At 47.3% G+C, this 22,839-nt stretch overlaps 1 protein-coding gene across 1 annotated transcript; it reads right to left on the bottom strand.

Moving 5' to 3' along the window:
• Positions 1–798: 798 nt before the first annotated feature.
• On the bottom strand, positions 799–4,113 carry IRX6 (iroquois homeobox 6). Its single transcript, XM_050311358.1, is given in 6 exon segments — positions 799–899; positions 1,116–1,607; positions 1,733–2,040; positions 2,336–2,445; positions 2,678–2,923; positions 4,045–4,113. Coding segments are annotated over 6 exon segments (1,326 nt in total).
• Positions 4,114–22,839: the final 18,726 nt, after the last annotated feature.

Genomic DNA, 22,839 nt, shown 5'->3' on the forward strand with positions numbered 1-22,839 from the left:
CCGGCTCCTGGCTGGAGAGCTCCGGGGTCACTGACGGCTTCGCGGCGTTCAGCTCATCCGTGTTAATTAGAGACTCCGAAAAATACTTTTCAGCGATATCTATTTACAGAGACGGTAAAGAAACAGTCCGGCGTAACCTGCGCCGCTTCTCCTCCTCCGCCCCGGGACGGCGCGGAGCGACCGCGGAGCGACCGCGAAGCGACGCTCCTTGGCGGAGCTGGGCGCTGAGCGGAGCGCGCAGGTTTGGGGGAAAGAGAAGAAACAAACCACGACGCGGGGGGAAAAGAGAAAATATTAGGGTTTGGAATTTTTTTTTTTTCTTTTCTTTTTGCAAAGACGTTAGCGGGGTGTTGAACACATGGCAAGCGTGCGGCGGGGAGGTGCCGGTCCTGCGGCCGCTCCGCCCGCCGCCCCGCCCGCCGTGCCCCTCGGCCCCATGTGCGCAGCACGTTGTGCCGCGACGGCCCTTCCCTGGCGAGGGCAGGGCAGGCGGAGCCGCGAGGCCACCGCCGGCCCGGGGAGAGGCGTCTTTCGTTGCTTCAAGCCGAATGCCTCGCTGCAGCCGGAGCCCCGTCGCCAGCGCCCAGGAAGGGGCGGGCGGCCCTGCGGGACGGAGAAGCGGTGATAAGCTGGTGATTAAGCGGCCGCGTCCGGGGCCGGGTGTTGGTGCCCCGGCCGGACGGGAGCTCCGCGAGCGGAGCAAGACGGCGGCCCCCGCCGCTCCGGTGTCCCGGGGCCGAGCGGGCGGGCTTGGGCTTCGTGCGAGGTGAGGCCCCTGCTGCCGGTCCGTCACCTACCTCACCTCCGCAGCACCGGCCGGAACGCCGTCCGCAGCCTGTCCAGGCAGGTCCCGCCCAGCTCGGCTCCTCCCGGGCCGCCCTTGGCGCCCCGCCCGAAGCCTGCACAGACACAAGCGGCTCGCGGTGGACCCGGCCCGGCCCCGCCGCCCTCCCCTTCCCGCTCGCCTCGAGCGGGGAAGCCTCGGCGTCCGCACCTGACACCTGGGCAGGGCCGAGCGCCGGGGCTGTCAGTGCGCGGGCGGGCTCACGCCGTGCCCTGCGCCCCTGCCCGGCCCGCGGTCCCGCCCGTCCCCGCGGCCCCGCCGCCGCGGGTACCTTCGCCCGCCGCCGCGAACTGGCACGGCTCCCCCAGGCCGCGGTGGGACGCGCAGCTCCGCGGGAGCGGCTGCAGGTTGAACGCGGAGCTCCGGAAGGCCTTGGCGGGCAGGGGCTGCTCCGCCGCCGAGCCGCCGCCTCCCTCCGCGCCGCAGCCCTCGGGGCTGCCCCTGCGCGCCGCGCTGGCCCCGGCCGTGCGCGCCAGCGACCAGATGCGCGGCTTTTCCGCGGGCGCGTAGGGTGGCGGCGGGCCGGCCAGGGAGGCAGGGGCGAAGTCCGCGGCGGGGGCCTTGGCGCAGGGAAAGGCGTGGAAGGGGCCGGGCAGGCTGCAGTCGCTTCGAGGACCCTCGGGCAGCGCCGCGCCCAGGCTGGGGGCTTCCTGCAGGGAGCTGGCCCGGCCCTTCTCTAGCTTCCCCGCCTCCTCCTCCTCCTCTTCCTCCTCCTCCAGGTCGCTGAACCGCAGCTCCTTGTCCTCCTTGTAGCTCTTCTGCTCTGCTTGGACACACACAGGGAATAAGGGGAGCGGCAGAGCATTAGTGTGGGTGCGGGGATGTTGGGGGGCCTCGAAATCGGCCGCCACTTCGAGCTACTTCGAGGCGCCCTGCCTCTCCCCCTACCTCTGCCTTCGTCCTCTACACTGTACTCATCCTCTTCCCGCGGGGTTTCCTCTTTTCTCTCTTCTCCCGCTTTGTTCTTGGGGGACCAGGTCATTTTGTTTTCTTTCTTGAGCCTCCGTCTGGCGTTAGCAAACCAAGTGGACACTTGGGTCAGGGTCATTTTGGTGATGATGGCCAGCATGATTTTCTCTCCTTTGGTGGGGTAGGGGTTTTTGCGGTGCTCGTACAGCCAGGTCTTGAGGGTGCTTGTCGTCTCTCGCGTTGCATTCTTGCGTCTGGCCGAACCACCGAAATCCACTGTCCCGTACCTGCTGGGAGATGATTACGGAAGGTGGGGGCCGGCGGGAGACCAACATGAGCCCCCTGGCCCGGCCCGGCCTAGCCGCAGGCCAGTGTAGCCCCTTCCCCTCTGCCTGCCTGCCCCTGCCCTCCTGCCATCGCCTCCCAAGTTTGATTTCAGCTGAGTGCTGCTCCCGGGGCGCCTCGTTTCTTTTGTACAACGTTTGTCAGGTCGGAGCCCCCGCCGGCCCCCGCCGTTTGATGTCGGCCGCCGCCTCGCAGGGGGATGCTAATGCTGCCGGGCGCTGATCAAAGGGATTTTACCTGTCGTATTGGTACTGCCCCAAGGAATGATCGTAGGAGTAGTAGGCGGCTGGCTGCGCGATTCCCGAGTGCAACGTGCCGGCGCCGTCCTTGATTTCATACTGGGGGTTCTGCAAGGGAAAGCGGCCGCGTTTGGCGTCGAGCAGGAGGGGGAACCGCGCCGCGCCCCGCAGCCCCGGCTCCCCGCGGCAGCCCGGTCCCTTCGCGCATCCCACCCGCCACGGGCCGGCGCCGCTCCCGCGTCCCTCGGCGGGCCCCCCGCCCCGAGACCGGCTGCGAAACACGAAGTTTCCCGCCTGTTGCACCCCCCTCTCCCCTCCGGGCGAGCGGGCGGGCACTCACCAGCGCGGTGTAGAGCGCGGCGGGCTCGGCGCCGTAGGGCAGGTAGTTGCCGTAGCCCTGTCCCGCGGCGTACGGGGCTCCGTACATGCCCAGCGCCGCATTGAGCTCGGCGCGGCCGGGCGCCAGCAGCCGGCCCTCGTACGGGGCGCAGCACAGGGAGGCGGCGGCCGGTGCCGAGGAGGCATCCGGCCCGGAGCGAGGGGCGGCCTCGCAACACGTCGTGCTGGGGCTGGCGGGCACGAAAAACTGCGGAGAGGAGAGAAGAGAGCGGGACGACGCCGAGTGACTGTCGAGGCAGCCCCATCGGGGGGAATTTAGGAGCGTGTGCGCGCCTGTGTGTGTGCGGAGGAGGGGGGGGGTGAGGAGGGGGATAGGAAACACGGGCTGAAGCGACTAATTATAGAAACCGGGAAATAAACCGAATGGGAAGCAGGAAACCCTTGGGAAGGGGGCACGATTAATCAAGCAGGTAAAACTTTAAGGAAATAATTGCTCTGGAAAAAGGCATGAGATCCGTAAGGCTCCATCCTTCCCGCCCCCGCTCGGTCCATCTGCATTGATTTAAAGGCAAAAAGTTGCGATTATAGTTAATTTGACAATAGACACAGCAGTAAATATGTCAGCTAACGCAATCGAAGGCATTTGATTTCAATAACTTCAAGGGGACAGCTAACTTCCCAAGCGAGAGAGGCACATCTTGCAGTGATTACGGTATATAAATAATTCTCCCCAAATAAATCGTGACTCGAGGTACGCTATAGCGAGGACTTACAGAGTGCCTTGGTGTGAGTGGGGGGGGATGTCCTTGGGAAATCGCATGGGGGGTAAAAAAAAAATCTCTCGTCAGATCCTAATAAAACACAGGAAAAGGACCGACCCGTGGAGGAAGGGGGGAGGAAACGGCACAGCCCGGTTCCGCAGAAACGCGAGTGAAGCCCCAAGCCCGCCGGTCCCCGCTGCCCGCACACCCTCCGCAGTGCCCGGGCGGCAGCGGCGCGGCGGGGGCAGCACCCGGCAGCTCCGCGGGACAGCTCCGCGGGCTCGGAAAGCGGCCGTAACCGGGATTTATGTTTTTTTATTTGTTTGTTGCACTTAAAACTGAACGGTGGAGGGTGGGGAGGAGGGGGAATTACCGGTTTCCTACACGCCTTTGCTGTGCACACTGCGAGTTATTTGTTTTAAGCCTAACACAACACAAACGAGACATAAACACACACGCACATTTTTTAAAAAAAGGCTCCAGATGTGCCCTTTTAAAAAAATATTCTAAGTAAGGGAAAGGGAAGAAAAAAAGGGAGGGGGGGACAAGACATCTGGACAGCAGCAGCAGAATCTAAACAAAAGTGAGTGCTGCTCACTCGCCTTACCTGTGAAGTGGTGCTGTAGGGGTATCCGAACTGAGAGAAGGACATAGTTGCTCCTTATTTTTTGACCATAGGCAATATTTTCCCCCCAAGATCGATTGTAACTAAACCCTGCTTCAAGATGCACCTTCTCACACACACATTTCCACGTATGGCTTTTTTTTTTTTTTCTCAATTATAGATGATTGCACTTAAGAAAAGCAGCCAGACATCTGAGGCGGTGTGTGGGGGGGGGAGGTTGGTGCCTGGATTAAAAAAATAGGCTACCCCCCACTTCCCATCGCTCTTAATAGATATGTTTGTATAGCGGGAGTTTAAAAAGCCACCCCACATGTATAGAGAGTTTAAGTGCAAAGGGGCTTTTTTCAAAGAGGGGGGGAAAAATCACGTAGGGCTTGCAAGATACGGAGCTTGCTTGTTGTATTATTTTCTGCTCTATAGGTCTTTAGCGTTCATCGGTGGGCGAGGAGCGGGGTGACGTCACGGCCCTGCCGGCAGCAGCAGGCAGCGGCGGGCAGGAGCAGGCAGCGCCCCGCGCCCGCTCTCACCACTTGTTCCATGTTGGTTTAATGTTGTGCTGTGATGCACGTCAAAGGCGGGACTGGGGGTGCCTTGCGGTTGGTCTCTTTTCCCTTTCTCTCCTTTTTTAAACGCAATCCAAATTTGTCCGAGGGGAATAAACATCAAGTGGGGACATCGCGGCACCCACCAGCCGCAGCGTGGCCCCTGCCCTAGGCCCGCCGCGGGGAGGACGAGCGCAGGGCAGGTGGCCTGAGAGCAGCCGGGGCAGCACCCCCGGCCCTTCCCGCTGCCCCCGGGCCCATCCGCAGGGCCAGGCGCTGCTGTACGACGCGGCCCCGGTTCTGCGTGGGAACCGCTGAGCCGTGTTCCCCGCCTTGCCTGCCCTGCCCTGCCCGTCGCGGCGGCCACGGGAGCGGGGTCAGACCTCTCTGCCTGCCTGGGCAGGGCACGGCTGGCGCCGGGACAGAAAGACGAAGCCCACTTCCCGAAGGAATGCTGAGCGGGGCGTCCCTTCTTCTCCTTTAGCTCCGTGATGGTCCCTCCGGGAGCGGGGGGGCCGGGGCGGTGGCAGGTCAGCGGGGCGGTGATGGATGGCTGGCTGCCTGCAGCCCGACCGGCCCGTTACCGCCACGGCGTAATTGCATCAATTAACAACTGGAAATGCCCTTGTTTAACCAGCGACTTACATATTGCGAATTTGCCTTTGAGGCGAGATCACCGGGAGGTAAACGGGGATTTGCCCCCACCCCACCCCGAGCCGGGGGCTGCCGCGGCGCTGCCGGGCCGGCCGCCGATGCCCTGCCAGTGGCAGTCCATGAAGAAAAAGGAAACCAAGGAAAAAAACCCCACAACTTTCCGCCTGCCCAGGGCGGCCCGGCGTGCCCCGAACACGGTGGGGGCCGCGTCCCACGGAGGCGGCGGGCAGCCCCCGCCGTGCCCGTGCCCGCCCCGCCGGAGCGGCTCCGCTCCGCCGCCGCCCCGCTCCCCGACGGGTGGCGCTGCCGATCCGCGAGCGATGCGCGGCGGGCCCGGCCCGGCCCGGCCCGGGGGCTGCTCCGCTCCGCGCCCCGACCTGGGCGGCCCCTTTCCCCCTCTCGCCGGGAGGACCCGAGAGGTGCCCCAGCACAGCGGCCCGTGCCGGAGCTGGGCACTCGCGGGGATGCTCCGCGGTCAGGAGCGGAGCGCGCCGCCCGCGCCGTCGGAGTCGCGGGGAGACCGGAGCTGCCCGCGGGGCGCCCGAGCCGTGTCCGCCCCGCCGGGGTGAGCGGAGCGGCCCGGAGCTCAGGGCCGCCTGTGACAGCCCTCTAACGTCGCCCGCAGCCTGGCGAGTGTATACGGGCAGTGTAAACCCGAGCCGTGTCAGTTGTTGTTAGCGGGGGCAATAACTTAAAAAAATTCATTAAAGAACACCTTTGGGTAACATTACTGCTAATTATTTAATTGCAAGAATCCCTATGGGGGAAATTATGTTAATTATAAAGTAATAAAAACACTTGTTCTAAAGCACTTAATTCAGCAAAATTTAGTCTTTTCACAGGAACGTTCTTTATGTTGTTTGATGGAAGAAACAACAGGGTAGCTGTGTGCTCATCCTGCCTGTGCTCAGAGCCCAAGGGAGCTGTCGCTGGCACTGTTTGTGCTGGCAGGTAGCATGCAGGGCTCCCGGCTCCTCACTGAAGCAATGAGCACCGTGCCCATCGAAACCAGGGCAGAATTCTCTGTGCAAAAGCACTTTTATAACAGATATTGCAGATCAGTGCAAACACTGTGTTTGCCAATCTTCATTGTGCACAATCAACGTGAAAGCTATTCTGTTACCTGTCAGGTGCGTTGTAGCTGAGCCCAGCTTTGGAGATGGCCTTTTCCAACCCAGATCTCTCAACGTGGAGCACTCTTCCCTATGGAGATATTTCAGCAGCATACGTCTAGACATGCCCAAGAGCCACCCAGGTGACTCCTTTGATTCCGTTTACAATCCAGGAGATTGAATGGCATTCCCATTAACAAATACAAGTTCTACTGTGCTCCCCAGCTCTTCAGGAGGACACAAACTCTGGCTCTTTGTGTTCTTCTGAGCACTGCCACCATTCAACCTCCCTGTCTGTCACTGAGCAACTGTACTCTGTGTGTCAAAGCTACCAAAACATCTTTCTGTGATTTGTAAATATTGGCATAAACCTTCTTTTAACAGTTTCTTGAACCTGGCTTTGCAGAGGGTACCTTTAGTTTGGAATGTGCAATTTGCCAATATTTAATCACAGGAAATCAGCTTCAACAACCTGATTTCCATTCTGCTTATACACCATGTCTCAGAGAAGTGTAAGTGATGCTGTGCATGGTCACTGCAGATTTTTCTTTCCTTTCTCTAAACCTGTGTCATCTCTCTCCCTGCATACAAGTGTATCATCCCACCCCCACAATGTACATTGCTTTCACCCAGGCATCCTAGCAAGGACTGTGTGACTATAAACATGAACAACACCAGAAAATGATGTCTCTGGATTCACAAACTTTTGTTCTTGAAAGAGAGGACTGTGAGGATTAAGTGTAAACATTTCTGCAAGCAGTTCTTCTTGAAGCGAGGCAGAAGTTCAAATGCAGCCAACAATGCGATTTTTGATGCTTTTAAAATCAACATCATTTGGTTTAGCTCTGATATTGCTTTGCTTAGGAGGTAATTGCAAAGGGTGAAAGTAACAGTACGTGCTTCCTACCGATGCAAATGCAGCTGCCAATAACTGCAAATGAAATAATAGATTAATTGAAATAAGCAGAGTAAGAAGAAAGCAGTTTCAAAACCATGTAGCAGAAATGTGGCTGAGAAGAAAGTGTCTTTATATTTTAGAATACAGGGGGATTTTTTTGGCTGTTGCTTTTTTTGTACTGAGAAAATGAAAATTCTTCAAGTCCATGCATGAATAAACAAGTACAGCTGGGCAGCCTAATACATAATTTATACTGATCAGTCACTGCAGATTTAACTGAATAAAGCCAAAATGAACACTAATTGTTTTGACAAACTAAAATAGTGTATATGATGGCTTATTGTGAAGCTTGCTGGTTACTGTCCTTATCTTAGTGGCTATTGTCAAAACTGATTTCTGCATGAGAGGCAGAAAAAGATGAAACATATTAGGACAATATTAAGATTAATATCTTGTTGAAGATAAAGCTTTTTAACTGCTTAACATGCAAGCAGAAAATAGAAAGATTGTCTTCAGGACAGCAGGGAGGGCTGGCACAGTGAGGTGTGGGCCTGGTTTAGGGGGTGAGGTATAATTTCTCAGGTAACAGTTGGTATCTTGTCAGCCAAAGGCTAAACCTGAAAGTAGCTTTTTGTGTTTGTCACATTTGAAATACATCAGGAATAACTTGCCTTTGGACACTTGTTTTCTGAAAGGGGATTTCTGGAGAGTTATGTATATAGGCTCATTAATCTAAGAAGCTACCCAGGTTTGGTATGTGAAAACTGACGCAAAACTTGGATGGACCTTTGCATTGCTTCTCCCGGCCCTCTCACTGAGGTGAATGGCTAAATGAGAACCATTTAAAATATCATTTGGAAATTAGGTAAGAGACAGATGAGAGTAGTAATAATATTTTCAGGAATCCCTAAGCACCACTCCATGGGCTCCTTTGTGTGACAATGAGCTGCTTCTTTCTATCAGTCCTCTGTGATGACCTCACCCTGCCACCTCACCTCCCACCTCTTCTCCAAGGACTGGCAGCTCCACTTGACTCCCAGTATCATTTTCATAATGACTGATGTGTTTGCTGAATCTCAGATCAACACTGTGTTTGCTGTGATTAAGTATTTAGGATATGGCTGCAAAATTGACAGTTGGGCTTGAGTTTTACTGGAGTTGAAGGATGGCTGAACCCAGGGCTTTAATCTGGACCATTCTGTGCCAAGAGGAAGCCAAGTGGGTGGAAGCTGGAAATGAATCTTCCTCATGCACTGGGGTGGTCTTTTCCCTTGGATCTGGGGCCATTACTAACTTATGATCATTGTGACTTGTGAAAACATACTTGGCTAAGGAGTAAATACTTCTTTTGTCAGAGTTCTTTGCATCAGAGTAGTCCAACACTTCTGTACTAGCTTTCCTCAGATTATTGTAGATTATTCTATAAAGTATGAGTTCATCTGGTGAAGATACACCTACATAAAACTCATGAGAACTTCACCTCTGAGAACTTATTTGTGCTTTGCTGAGATATGGGTTAACTTATGCTGCGAGACTCAGGGCAGTGTCACAGCTTTCATTTAAGCTGATACCCCAGTGGATTCACTTTCCAGTAAAATCAATAGAATAATTTTTAATTTTTTTTTTGTTTGTGTGTGTATGTATGACAAGGATGTTGCTGGTCTGACACATCTTGAGCAAGGTTCACCAGTAACCACCAAGTTGTATCTGTGCTTTCATGGCCTTTGCATCAGCTCATGCACAGCTGGTGTGAAGGAATTATTTGGCTGCCAAGCTGAAGGTTTTTAATTTAATATCACCTTAGGTATAGTTTGTCATTTTTGTTCTGTGGCAGTGAATGACAGTTTTATTCCATTACTTAGTCTGCTTGCTATAATTTCCAGGATTTATTTTTAAATTAGTGTGCTAGTTACATGCAACCATGCCTTCTCTTCCAAGAAATTGGTGTTCTTCACCAACTTCTGTGCCCTATTAAACATGAATATCAGAACTGCTTTCTTATTTACTTTCATTGGTAATTTACAAAACCTCAGTTGTGTTTGTTGTACATTAGAAACACAGAGAGTTTATAACTTATTCCGAAACTAGAAAATACTTAACACAAGACAGTTAATCCCACCCCATCAAAACAGTTGTCCTTGAACCTCTTCATTAGTTAACATTTGAGTAAAGAAGGGGCTCAACTGGACTCCACTTCCAAATCCTGTCTGAATTAACTCCATTTTGCATTTGTAGAAAGAAGTGCAGAACAGGACCCTCTTGGTAGTTCGCTGAGGTCTCCTTCAGGTAATTCAGGTTTTTCTCTGGTCTTTCCTTTCACCAGTGTTCCACGCTGTGCTGAGGGCTGGGGGGAGTGCTGGGGAGGAGTGGCTGTGGCGATGGACCATCTGCATCCCGCTACTCTGGGGAAGCTGGGACCACTTGCAGTTTCACACACAAGCAGCACTAATCTACAATAAATCTTATGAAATCAATAAAAATATGGAAAGTATATCATTTTTAAAGAAAAAACACATGAGATGGCCATTAAGGGCACAGCCATTCTAATACCTGTGTCTGGTTGAAACTGCAATTAAAAACATTCCAATAATAAATCTACTTCCAGTCTCATTTAATGCTTTTAACTTGCTTGAGAGTTCAAGCTGGTATCCCAAAAATGTGCCAGGACTTTCACAATGTATTTTATAGACTCATAAATAAATATAGCAATTAATCTAAGCTATATTTCCTTCATATTTGATGACAATTTATTATGACACTCATTCATTCAGTGCACAAAAACTCTAATGCACTTAAAATCGGATTTCAAACCAAACGTTTTATGGGAAAATATAGTATTGATCATCCATTTAAAGATATCATGTGATGATTCATAACCTGCTATAAAAAGGATCTTATGAGGACATGCAGAAGGAGTTTTGTGGACCGTTTTCACCACAAAGTCCAACTTACAAGATCTATAGTTCTCAGTGATGTTTTATGTTTCTGTTTGGAGTCTTTGCCTATAATGTTTTGGTGGTTTGTGATGGATAGCAGCTTTACAATAAAAGATTTTTCATATCTAAGCTAAATTAAATTTAAATTCTTAATCATATACTCTTATATGCACTTTTATACTGTCCATTTACACAAATTAGTGTGCACAAAATTTGTTCCTTTCAAGGATAATTTCCACAATTTTGGTTATGTTAATTGGGCTGTTTGTGCAATACGCATCTGCTACTGTGTCCTTTAACAAAATGTGACCCAGGAGTCACATGGCTTCACATGCTGCTCCTTGCTGGGTGTGTGATGCACCCTGTGCCAGGTGCTGCTTGGAAAGCTGCAGCAGCTTGGGCCCTGACACACCAGAGTCAGTGATATGCAGCCTACTGTCCTGGCCCTGTGTTGCATCACTGAAAGTGTTTTAAAAGCTGAAAAGCTCCAGAAGATACATCCCAAAAATGCAGGCTCCTGGGGGTAATTTGTGTGGGGTCTAGCGCAGAAGAAAGGAAGGAAGGGGCTTGCAGCATGCTGTGTGCTGCGTAGGGGTTCACATCCAGGCTGCACAGGACAGCCTTCTCCAGCCCTTCAGCATCAACCTGCAGACACTTTTCAGTGGAAACACCGATCTGGTTTACCCTGCGTGTGGATCAGCCCTCAGAACCTGGCTGGGGCCCGTGTGCAGCCAGGCGGGCGAGGAGCATCATTTCTGTGCAGAGGGAGGGTGAGGACATCACAAATGGCAAATGTCTTTTTCTGCCTTTGTAAGTAATTAGTGTCTGCATTTGGGGACTTGAGCAGTCCTTCCTTCCCCCTGTTCCCTCGAGGGCCTGTGGGGTGGCTCTGGGCAGTGGGGTGAGCAGAGCAGCCTCAGCCTCACCTGAAACGAATGTCCTGCAAGTGCCCAAGGTTTTGCAGTGCTTGAAAATAGGTGACTTCTCATCTCATTCTCTGAGATTCTTAATATAATTATGTTTCCCTGTTAACAACCCATAGTTGTTGGCAGCCTAAATATTTTTTGGATATCTTTCCTTAATGCTTTGGTTGGTGATACCAATGCTTGGAGAGACAGCAGAAGGAAATAAGTAGTGAAGGCTAAAACACGTGGTTAAAGAAGAGTCTCATTTATAAATCAATTTTAATAACATATTTAAAAGCTCTCACATTTGCCTTTAATGTGTTTCCATTTCTCCTTTGGTCATTAATATTTAAAATATTTTTCTTTACAGATCTTTTTTCTATTGTGTCCTTTCTAACTTCCCTTTCTCTCTTTAATACGTAAAGAGTAAGTTTTTGAAAAATGCATAATACAGAGAAATAATGAGAAATCCAGATAATTTTGATACAGGAGTCCAGATAATTTCCTATCCCATGAAAGGAGTTTCAGAGGAGTTGAGTAATTGTTTAAAAGTTATTCCAAAGAGTTTAACTCATAAAAGGGTATATGTTTTCATTGATATACTTTCACAATGAGAAGGCACCATTATTTCCATTAGGAAGTAATAATCATCAATGACCTTTTTTTAAAAAAGTTAACTATCTTTTTTTTTTTTTTTTTTTGAGTTAAAAACAAACTGTAGATAACATTTTCACCAGGCCTGTTGTGGAGGTAATTTCATTCCATGGGTAACTTAAGGGCACAGGATTCGCTGGAAGTTCATTCAGTTTGTATGCCAAGGTCCTACTTTACTTTTGCTAATGGAATTTGGGTTCCTTGGTCATGCACATCTCTCAGGTAGAGATTGTCACTTTAAATATCCAGTTGAAGAAAAAAAAAGAAAGACTGAAGGAAGAGGGTCAGAAACTGGTCTCCCAAGTGGGGTTGAGTAAAAACCTCAATCATATGCTTTGGAGGATTCATCCCATATTATAAATAATGTGGATTTTATAAATAATGTCAAAATGCAGTGGTGATGTGGATGATTGCAGCCACAGGTGTGTCTGGGTGCCAGCCCGGCTCCCCCACAGTTTGATTGGAGATTGCCCACTGCTGAGAGTAGTTGCAGCTCCAATTTAGGACAAGAAAGGAGTGCTCCTCTGCGATCTTTGTTAGGTGGATTTGTTACACCTGGAGCAGGAGGAAGGTGGGGGAGTGGTTGGTGGTAGGAGCTGGGCTGTGTTTGAGGATGAAGAGCGGCTGGAAGAAGGAGCACATGGTGTGTGGCTGCGGGACGGACTGCCCGAGGTGGGTGAGGAATGTCACGTATCTCCTTTTTCCTGTTGTCCACTTGTGCTGGGTCTGGGGAGTGCCCTGGGAGAGGCAGCACTTGCCAGGGATCTTCCTGGGCAGGGGGAAAGAGAGGTGGGTGAAGGGGGTGCAAAGATGGAAGGTGTTTTTCTGAGGTTGGAGAACAGCTCAGTAGCAGAGGCTGGAGGTATCTACATCCTTGGTCAAGGCAGAGAGCAACATGTAGCTGGAGTGGCATATCATCTTGGAGGAGACACAGGAGCTAAATTTAATGTGCAGTAAATTCTCTAGAGACAATGGGGAAACCTCCAGAAAATAATTCGTTTATATATCATGGGGGGGCTCTCTGGGCAATGAAATGATATTCTTTATTGTGGAACAGAATAATGACTGCTCAGCACAGCCACTGGAAAGGATTTTAGACACTTAACAACATTGGTTTGATTCTTTTAATTTTAATTTTATTACTTTATAGTCTTTAATTTACTGTTCCTAGGAAGAGCTTATCCTCTTCCTGGCTTGTGCCGAGTTTTATGTTTTTATATATATACATGTACTGATATTATTCTCAGTCCATTATTCATCTATGAATTCTTCATGATTTGTAAATGGGCAATGAAGCAAAGAATACTAAAATGTAACAAAGATGGAATGGAAATCTGCAGTGTTTATTATTTTCAAGGAAGAGTTTAATATGAAGATGATGTCGTCTGATGTTTGAATATCTACCGGGGAGGGGGTTATAGCTACCGTGGCTATTTTGTTAGTGTTTTTTATTGTCTTCCTACCTTTGGGTGGGTGGGTTTATCACCAGAGTTCTGTACTGGTGGTAGTGGTGGAGAAGATATTTGTATATGTTTCACTGGTTGCTGCTGAGAGTGAAAGGTGAGTTAGTTGTACCAACTCCTGTTGCCGTGGTGGTTCTGCCTGGGCTCCTCACTGGGGGCAGTGGGGTGATATTGGAAAGTGCTGCATCTCCAAAGCTTCAATTGCACGTCATAGTGCAGGGTCCCAAGGGCTGAGCCCTAAAAGATGGACAAAGACTTGCTCCTCTGCTCAGTTTGTTCCTCATGCATCAGCTCCCAGTGCCTCTTTGATTATGCAGAACTAGCAAAAGCCTGAGCAAATGTGCAGTGGGCAGTCAGAAGTGTTGGAATAGCCTTGCTGTGAGGTCCTTGCCTGGCTTTCTTGTGCTTTTTGTCACTTTCTGTGTCTCTTAACTGTGTAAAAATACTCAGTAAAAATGTTGCCCCATAGATTGTTTTACCTGTGCTCTTCTGTTTGAGCCTAAATACTTATTCAACCTCCCTCCATCGGGCTTTCACTGCAGTGTTTAATTGATTGCCTTCTCTGTGTGCTGTGCTGGGGAGGGACGAGCCTGCAAGGGGTCCTGGACATTGCAGCTGTGGGCACAGGTGGGAAACAGCCTCATTCAGTCTGCCCCGCTCTGGCCAGGTGGCTCCTGTCTGTAGAAAATTTGTGTGCAGGATTATGTATGTTGCTCTCCCAGGATCCAGATTGGATGTGCCCAGTTTGGAGCTGGGTTGCACCATGACTGCAGTGGCTGGCTCTTGTCACCTCTGTGCCTTTGGTTTGGTCATGTGTGCCAAATAAGCCCTGGGCAGTAGCAAGCAAAGTTAAACGTGTGGAAAAAAAATCCCCACAATGTGAACAAAACATTATTGTTCTGTTTAATAAATATAAAATTAATTCCTTTATGAACGACTAAAAAAACCTAGTAAAAAACTATGTTGTTTGTAGACATAATGAATGAACTCCACAGAGAATGGTTCAAACTTATGTGGGAAGAATGTTCTTTCTGTGCCCAAGGATGGTGTTTTTGGTGGTTGGGTTTTTTTTTCAAAGATAACATCAGTGTAGTCTGTACTTGTACTCCTTTTGTGCTATTAATTTGCCCCATATTTGTTCTTCCAGCCTAGCCTGTGTAGTACAATGATGAAGTGCAGCTGTTTTGTTGGAGCTTAGAGAATGAGGGGTAACAGTGATCATCTGGCACATCCTTGACATTAAAGAAATGCAGACAGTTTAAAACCCCGTATCCTTCATAAGCTAGACCTGGTCATTAACACTGGTGTGTTCCTGGAGCCCCAGCAGTGGAAATCTCTTGGCTCTGTCACAGGCTGTGTGGCCTGGCACGGGGAGCAGCCGAGGCCCAGGGCACGGTGCCGTCTCGTAACAGCACAGCCCACTGTGGTTTGCGTCAGTGAGAGACCTTGTTAGGTCAATTTAAGACCAGAACCTTCAAGTCAGTGTAATTATGCAAATATTGCCCTTGCTATTAGCACTTCTGCCCTGATAGCTTTAGTGTATATTTTACAAATGAAGTTACTGTCACATTTCATTACGCTGTTTACTGACCCATTGCTTTGGAGATGCTGTTCTCACTCTTGGGCATTGGTCGTTCCTGCCACTGTGGTGTGTGTGCTCTGCCACAAACCGAGTGACACGATCCAGCAGAGACCCATCTCTGCTGGTCTTTGATGTGATGACTTTGAAGATTTCTGTTTGTGTTTTCATACAAGTTGTGACTGCCCCCGAATATTTTTTTTTTCCTCCTCTCCTGAGTGCTTCCCTGCAAATGTTACCTGTTCTCACTAAGCTCCAGTCAGCCCATAATTTTTTTTTCGTGGTCTTCAGTAAAGGCTTTGGTACACTTAATTATTAAACCCGAAAACAAGGAGTATATTGGGACAGGTAGAGGGAAGCAAAGCAGGTGACTGGGATTCACTAGTTTAGCATTAGCCTAAAACTGCTTCTGTTAATTGAAAGCTTTACCATTAACTCACAAGTGGAGTGTGTGGCTATTAAAACAGAGCTGGTAAAATCCCTTGGGTTCTCAGGCATTGAAGTGAAAGAGCCCTTTTGGAGAAAGACCAATAAAAGAAAAGCCCAAACTTCATCCTTGCATGATAAGAATTATTAATATCTAACAAAAAAAGAAAAACACTTGACAGCAAAAATCACTTGCAAAATCTTTGTATGTTTTGAGGTTTTTTGTTTGTTTGTTTTCACCAAGAAAATTAAATGTGGGAGCTCTGTTTCTTTGATGGCACGCTTAGTCCTGCAAGCTTCTCTCTGCCCTCCATGACAGCCAGAGACACGATTTGGGGTGTGCCTCAGGGGGAAGAGGGTTTCGAGCTCCCTGCAAGGAAACATTAAACTTCCTTTGAGAAGGCCCAGGCTCAAGTTTTGCTGATTTGAAGTTTTTTCTAGAGAGGCTTTCCCAGGACAGGTGATGGCAAATCTTTAAGAAGTGAGTGTGCCAAAAGGCTGCTTTCTGCCTCCCTGGGTGTGCTGCTCATTGCTACGTGGGTCTGAGCAACCTGCTGTTCAGGGCCTCCTGCTTTCCTCTGCTTTGGGCTCTTGCTCTTCTTTTCAGCTTGCTTAGTGCAATTGAACCTGTTGGAGGCTTTCTGCTGACACTGGTGGTGTTGTAAGGAGGGTCAAGCTTCAGGTCTCATTTATAGGTGGGTTTGGCATGGCAGAATTTCTCCAGGGCTGCAGTGCCTTCGCTAAAGCTTCTCTGGATGCCTTTTCCCCTTAAAGACCCTGGTTCAACTAGTGTAGTTTTCATTTTGTACTCTTGTAATGCTCTCTGTGTGTACTTAACATTGTGTTCACTTGAATTTGCTCGCTATTGGACTTAAACAAGAGCTAATCAGTTTAAACGCATCCACAGTTGGTTTTTGCATAATTTCAATGAGGTCAATTTAAAATTGATTTCCTAAAACTGTCACAGGGCTTCCAATATCGACAGGTCTAAGAATTATGGAACACCAACTTAGTAACAATTCTGTTTGCATTGCAGTGTCTTCCTTGCTATGTCAGTGCCTGAGCACTTCAGGAGCCCCTGCTTGAGTTTGTAAATCAGAAGGGAGAAATAAATAAAAGCAGAGAGTGATATGAGTAACAGTCCCTTTCATGAATCCAGGCCATTGTTGAAAGCACATCAAGCTGTTGGTAGATAAATATTTTTCTGGAGTCAAGAACAGAGAAGCATGTGACATTTCAATTACCACTCTTCATATTTAAATGTAAATAAGTGCCTTCTTTACTCTATAATTCAACAAACCTTATAATTACGATCTTATGATATTTTCATAGCACTTGCAGCAACATATGGCACTTCAATAAGCAAACAAGGCAAGAAATGGAATTAAGAATTTCTACGAAGCTTGTTTGTGTGTTTGTGGCTCTGTTTTAACCTCTTTGTTTTAAATACCTAATTTCTTAATTTAGCCGTTTATATAATGGGAATGAATTTACAGGGAACAAAGCTGAGGCCTGTGGTTAGGTTACTGCTTATGTCCTTAAGCAGATGTGGGAGTTTTCTGCTGAAAAAAACCCCACAACTCCCAAGCAGTTCAATAGCAGTCAGAAGTATTGCCAAAGCTAAATGATCATTAAGGACTGCTTGGGTCAGTGCCTTATTAGTGTAAATTATTTTAGCTCCTGCAAATCCTTCTGTGCAGAACACCATGCTGATAGATTTTCAGACTGGGGTATGTGAGAAGGCTATAAAATATTGATTTGACTTGTAATGTTTCTTGATATCTATGACTCAATTCACAAGATCTGTGCAATATCAAGGCTTGAACTGGAGGGAACGCTCAGGCCCTGACCTGATTCAGTAAAATGCCTCTTAACTGAATTTTAATAATAATATACAGTAAGGCACTTGGCAGCTCCTGGGCTTACTGATCAATATGGAAAGTGTAGTAATATTTTATACCAAAAGATTGTGTTTATAATCTCCTTCCCCAGCCAGTGACCCCAGGTCTGCTGTATGTACAAGTTATTGCTTTCAATATACCAAAATACAGAGAAGGGAAATAAAGCTGTGAACTCCTTAGGCACAAGCTGTGTTGCAGTGCATGTCTGTACAGCACCATGCTGTTTTCCGATGGTATCCTAGGGAGGCAACATAGGACCTGCTAGAGATTCTAGCAGGAATCATCTAGGAGTGTGTGTGTGGTGTTTATTGCCATTATGTGTCACTGTACATGGCCCTTGCTTTAGTGGGTAAATGCCAGAGCCAGTTGGAATGTAGTGGAAAGTGAGGTGGCACTGAAAAGCCATACTCCAGTTTGCAGAGGTGGCTGTTGGTTTTTCACAAGGGAAAAGCATCAGTAAAGGCTTGATCTAGTGGGTCTCAGGAAAAGAGAGTGTTAGCTTTTGTATCAGCAGACGAGTAGGAAACCCATCCTACTGCAGCACTGCTCCCTCACATTTAAAGAAATTGTGTTTTCTTTAAATGCTGCTGGGTGATGTTGCAGAACAGCGAGACTCGAGGTCTGTGTGCTCTCTTGGTGAGGGATGGTCACTAGAATGTGATTTCAGGCCTCTGAGATACCTGTGGAGGTTTGTTTTCCTGGCCACAGAAGCACTTCTAGAGTTTTCAAGGCTTTTCAACTCTATGCCCAATTTGGCTGCTGATGAGCAAAGAAATGGTAATTCAACTGAGTTGTGATTAAATAAATAAAATGACAGGGAGGAAATCAAACTGTACCTTAAAAGGGAGTGCAACTACAATGAGATGTATATCACACAGTGTAAATGATTAGGATGGTATAATAAAATATTCACAGAGCTTCTTGAAGTACATGTTCTATAATATACATTTTAAAATAATGTTGGGTGTTATTGGCTGAAAGCAATTTATCATTCACAGTGAATTTTAGATGCAGCTTGGCTCTTGCACTGAGCTAATGCTCAGCTTATTCCTTTTGTACTCTTGTGTTTTGTAATATTTTTCCAGAATTAAATTAACATTGCTATTTGAGACTTTGAAGCCAATTCATGTCTGTGTGGCTCTTGATTTTTTTTTTTCCCCCCTTTGGAGGCATGAGGGCTGAGGCTTTGAATGGGTCATTCCCTGCAAAGCAGAGCACTCTGTTATTCTGAAGCACTGGCTCAAGGAAAGTGGCTTTGCAGTTGCTGCTGTTCGTGTCAAGGCAAGTGTTGTACACAATATATGAAGTGTAGCGTAAATAATTTAACTAGCTTTTGAACATGGAAATAGCAACATGATAAAGTAGCAAAACATAACAGGTTTCCAGCCAAACACATCACTGACTAGTTAGCCTAGCTAAAACAAACGGATTTTTTTTTTTTTTTAAGTGAAACTGATTTAAATGCAAGGGAAAGGCTGCAGAAAGCAGATTAATAGCACCCTGGTTATTTGCAGCTGCAATAACTTCCCTTGGACAGCTGAGCTGGGACAGTGCAGTTGGGTTGCAGTTGTGTGTGTTATGAGGGAAAGTTGCTGGTGTCTGTGGCAACATCCCTGTTTGACCAAGGTGTGATGTTTTAGCACGATGATTGCACAAGTCAGAGGTATTGGAAGCTCCTGGGTCAGACTTTCAGCTGGAATTGTCCTGCTGACCTCAAGGCACCCCAGATATGCTCATTCACCTGCAAAATTTAAGGATAATACTTTTTTCCAAAATATACAGAATAATTTTATATCCCTGCCAAGTAATATTGCTCCAGATGAATGAGCTGCTTGTGGTGCAGGCTCTCTATAGTCTTTACCTCTATTTCCAGTAGCAAGCAGGCAGCCAAATTTTAAAAGTCATGGTGCTGTCAGACCAATTATTTTCTTAAATTAAAATCTAATTTCCGACTAAACCTGCAGGACTGACACTTGTGTGAGTTTGTGCCCACCTGAGCAGGGAGGATGATGGCAGCATGTGCACAGAAATGCTGAGCTCCTTCTCTGAAGCAGAAAGGCAAGGAGCAGCCCTCGCAGAGCAGGGCTCTTCTGAAGAGCTCTTGGTTGAATTGTTCTGTGTTATCCAAAACAAGCCTTAGGCACAAGATTATCTCTTCTTGCACATCTTATTTTAGGCATCAGCAGCAGTGTGTACGGAAGGCAAATTTACTATTGGATCTATCAATAAAACATAGTTTGTCTGTTAAATTAGTAATTCTGGAAAAAAAACCTCCCAAGGTTTTTATCTCCCCCCCCCCTTTTTTTTTTTTTTTTTTTTTTAATTATTACAAAACCAGTTTTAAATCTTGCCCTAGGTGGAAATGTGCCCTCCCAAGACTGTTGATGCTTGAGAATCTGCAGGGTACCTGGGGGTCCTATTGTTGGCCAATGGTGTCAAGGGAGGTCTGAACAAAAACCTAATAATGATTAAGTTAAATGGCTTCAAGTGCTATTTTGGGCTTGTTCAATCACAGATGCCCTTTGGGGTGGGGGAAGCCAGCTGAGGAGCAGTGAGTGTCAGGGGGTCGGGAGCCATGAAAATGGGAAGCGATGATGTTTTCATCTTTTTTTTTTTTTTTTTTTTTTTTTTTTTTGTTCACTGTTGTGATGACAGAACTGGGAGCAGTTCTATTTCTGGGATTTAAGGCTGAAACTCCTTTATTATAAAGCTTATTTTCAATGTGATTCCTTCTCTTTTTCTCTGGGAAAAAAGGAAAGTGTTATGACATTTTCTTGAAGCAGCATCTTCTGGAACATTGGTTAAAAATTGGGAGAGTTTTAAAAGTAATGATACTTTAAATATGTTTTCCAATTTTTAAAATTTTTTCCTTTTTTGAAGTTTATTTCAATATGCTGGAGCTTATTTTTAACTCCTGGAAAGCTTCGCCTAGAGACTTGATTTGTTTTGTTTGGCTTGGCTTACTGAGAATAAGGATGTCTGGGTGTACTTTGGAGGGAAACATGAGAATTAAAGACCTGTTTTGGTGCGTAAAAATTATTGTTTATAATTTAAATGGTTAGAAATGGAAATAAGGTTGTTTCTGGCTCAGTTTGCTGGAGACAAATGAGCTGTGGGAGAAGGAAGTATGCAGGAGAGGCAGCTGGGAAGGAAAATGAGGCATGGGAGGGCTGTAGAAGAGGTGATTCAGGAACGGCACAATTGAAACATGGACCTTGGGAAGATGTAAGGCTGGTATGTCACCCTCCCCTTCAAGAATGGTATTCGTGGTGGGGCAAGATGTCAGAAGAGAATGACTACTGGACTAGGCATTAGTGATTTCTTTCATGCTGCCACAAGTACTGGGAGAGGATTGTGGTTTTAGTGGTGTTTAAAGTTGGTAAGCGAGACAAGTGGCTGTTGCAACCACCAAAGGGATGCAAAGTAACCCCAAGAAAACTGAGCTGATCCTCCAGTTTCGCAGTTCCACCACGTGCATCAGGTCAGGTTCAGACAGACTCTGGCTTCTTGGCTGCTCTGTTTGCAGCAGCTTTTTGTGGCCATGAGAACAAGCAGCTAAACCTCATCAGGTACTCAGGAGAAGCTCCTCTACCTTTTGGTTGACCAGCATGACCATGTTATATCTAGTCCTGCAGGACTTAGCCAATATTGGGTTGACTTTCTGCTACAGGAAAAACTTCAGGCATCATATTGATTTGGCCCAATATATTATATGTGTATTTATTTGCCAGCAAAGACATACAGAAATACTAGTGCTCTGTTTTAATACGAACTCAGCTGTTTGCTGATCAGTAGTGACTATTTAAATTGACCAATCTACCTCACCCTGGCTGAAGATCAAGGGATCAGCACTTAATTTCATTCCTTGAATAAAGATTTTTATATATATATCTCCACATGGAAATATCAGAACATGAAAGGTTAAATCAATATGGAGTTTTACATTGCTTAAAGGGCATTTGCATCAAAGCAGCCATGAATGCAATTCACTTGTTTAATGAATTTTTTATGCTTATTTAATGAATTTCACAAAGGTGTTTTTCATAAAATGGATAAGGACTTCCAGTTTTATGAAATAATAAAAATGGAACTGAAGTTATGAAATGAGCAATCTCATTAGTTAGGCATGATATATTCATATGAAAGTGTACATGTTTCTGAATTATTGCAAGCAGCTCTATTGCTCAAACTGTGACTCGTTATAATAGTATTGCAAATATGCCTTTAGTTAAGATATCAGAAAGTGACAGAAAGAAATTAGATTTTGATTGTTAATAATGATTTAATTAATACTTATTGTATTTAGCATACTATGGATGTGTCTTTCTTTTGAAAATGTGTGCTTGTATTCTTCATTGGTAGATAGTGAAATGCACCACTATTCCTAAGCCCCTTCATGCTAGAATTCTGGCTTAATTTTGTAATTGAGAAACTTTACTCTGTTTTATTATCTTGATGAACAGAGAAAAATATTATGATGATCTGCCAATAGTAAGAATGTACCTTATTTTGCACCTTGCTAATCTGTGATCTAATGGAATTGCAATCTAATTGGAATTGCATCATCTTGCTGAGAAAGTCTCCAAAATTGATGGCACTTCCGGAGTGAGAGGAGATTGTGTGAACTTTTCTTGCTTAAATAACTTGTCTGGTTGACTGTACAGTGCAGTTGTTTCTTACTGATGAGATTTCGTGCCCCTTTCTGGCAGGAACTGCAGCAGGGCTGCTGCTTGGCCCCCAGCTGGGAAAGGAGAGATGGTTGTGTTCATTCTGTCTTAGTGAGGTGTGTTTGAGCTTTGGTTTTGAGCACCTTTGAGGTCAGTGGGGTTGCTCATGGGCAACTACAAGCCTGGGCCAAAGTGTTGCTCTGTGCTGACTGATTGCCACCACCTTCTGTTGTGTTTCCAGGCTCTCTGGACATCTGGGTCCCCCCACAGTTAGGAAATGGACCCCAGCTCCATTCACCAGCCTGGGTATTTGCATTGTGCTAGGGGTGTGGATGATACCAAGTGTGTTTCCTTTATCCCTTCCCTCTCCCGCTTTGGCTCTTGCAGCCAAGCTTTCCCTTTCTTTTCTGCCATTTTGGAGTGACTTACAAGTGCCCTATCCAAAACAGCCTTTACAACGTGCCATAAACAGAGTATTGTAACTACATGCAGTGAGGCAACTCAGTGGAGTAAAGGAATCCCACTGTCCAGCCCTGCTGGTTTACAGCCCTTGTGCTGTGCCAAGGCAGCAGGCAAAAATGTTGCAGTAATAAGAGATAAAGCGGTACTTTCAAAATTAATGATCTTGCCTTATTAGACATCTCCTGTGCTATTCTCATAAGTAATCTTGTTAAATACGTGAATTAAGACACAACAAGGCAAGGCAACATGGTAGGATAATGGTCCATCATCAGTGGTTATTAGAGGAAAAGGAGAAATGAAAGGCCTTTTCACCCATGAAGTGTCATTATCCCCCTCTTTGGCATGCTTTGAAGCCCTCCTGTGATTGTGCAATTAGCCAAATAAGATACTTAGAGGGGAAAAAAGGTAGCATTTAGATCTGCTTCTACCCTATCCCCTCCTGCAGGGTGTGAGGGTGCTGGTGGAGCTGGTGCTGTGCCTGTGCCACAGTGGAGTTGGGCACAGCAGCTCCAGCCTGCCTGGCCCTGCAGTGGGGCTGGAGTGGTAGGGGGGCCCTGTGCTAGAGCCCCCTCTGAGCA

The sequence above is a fragment of the Myiozetetes cayanensis genome, unplaced genomic scaffold, assembly GCF_022539395.1.
Source record: "Myiozetetes cayanensis isolate MyiCay16 unplaced genomic scaffold, myiCay2020 scf16, whole genome shotgun sequence".
Lineage (NCBI taxonomy): Eukaryota > Metazoa > Chordata > Aves > Passeriformes > Tyrannidae > Myiozetetes > Myiozetetes cayanensis.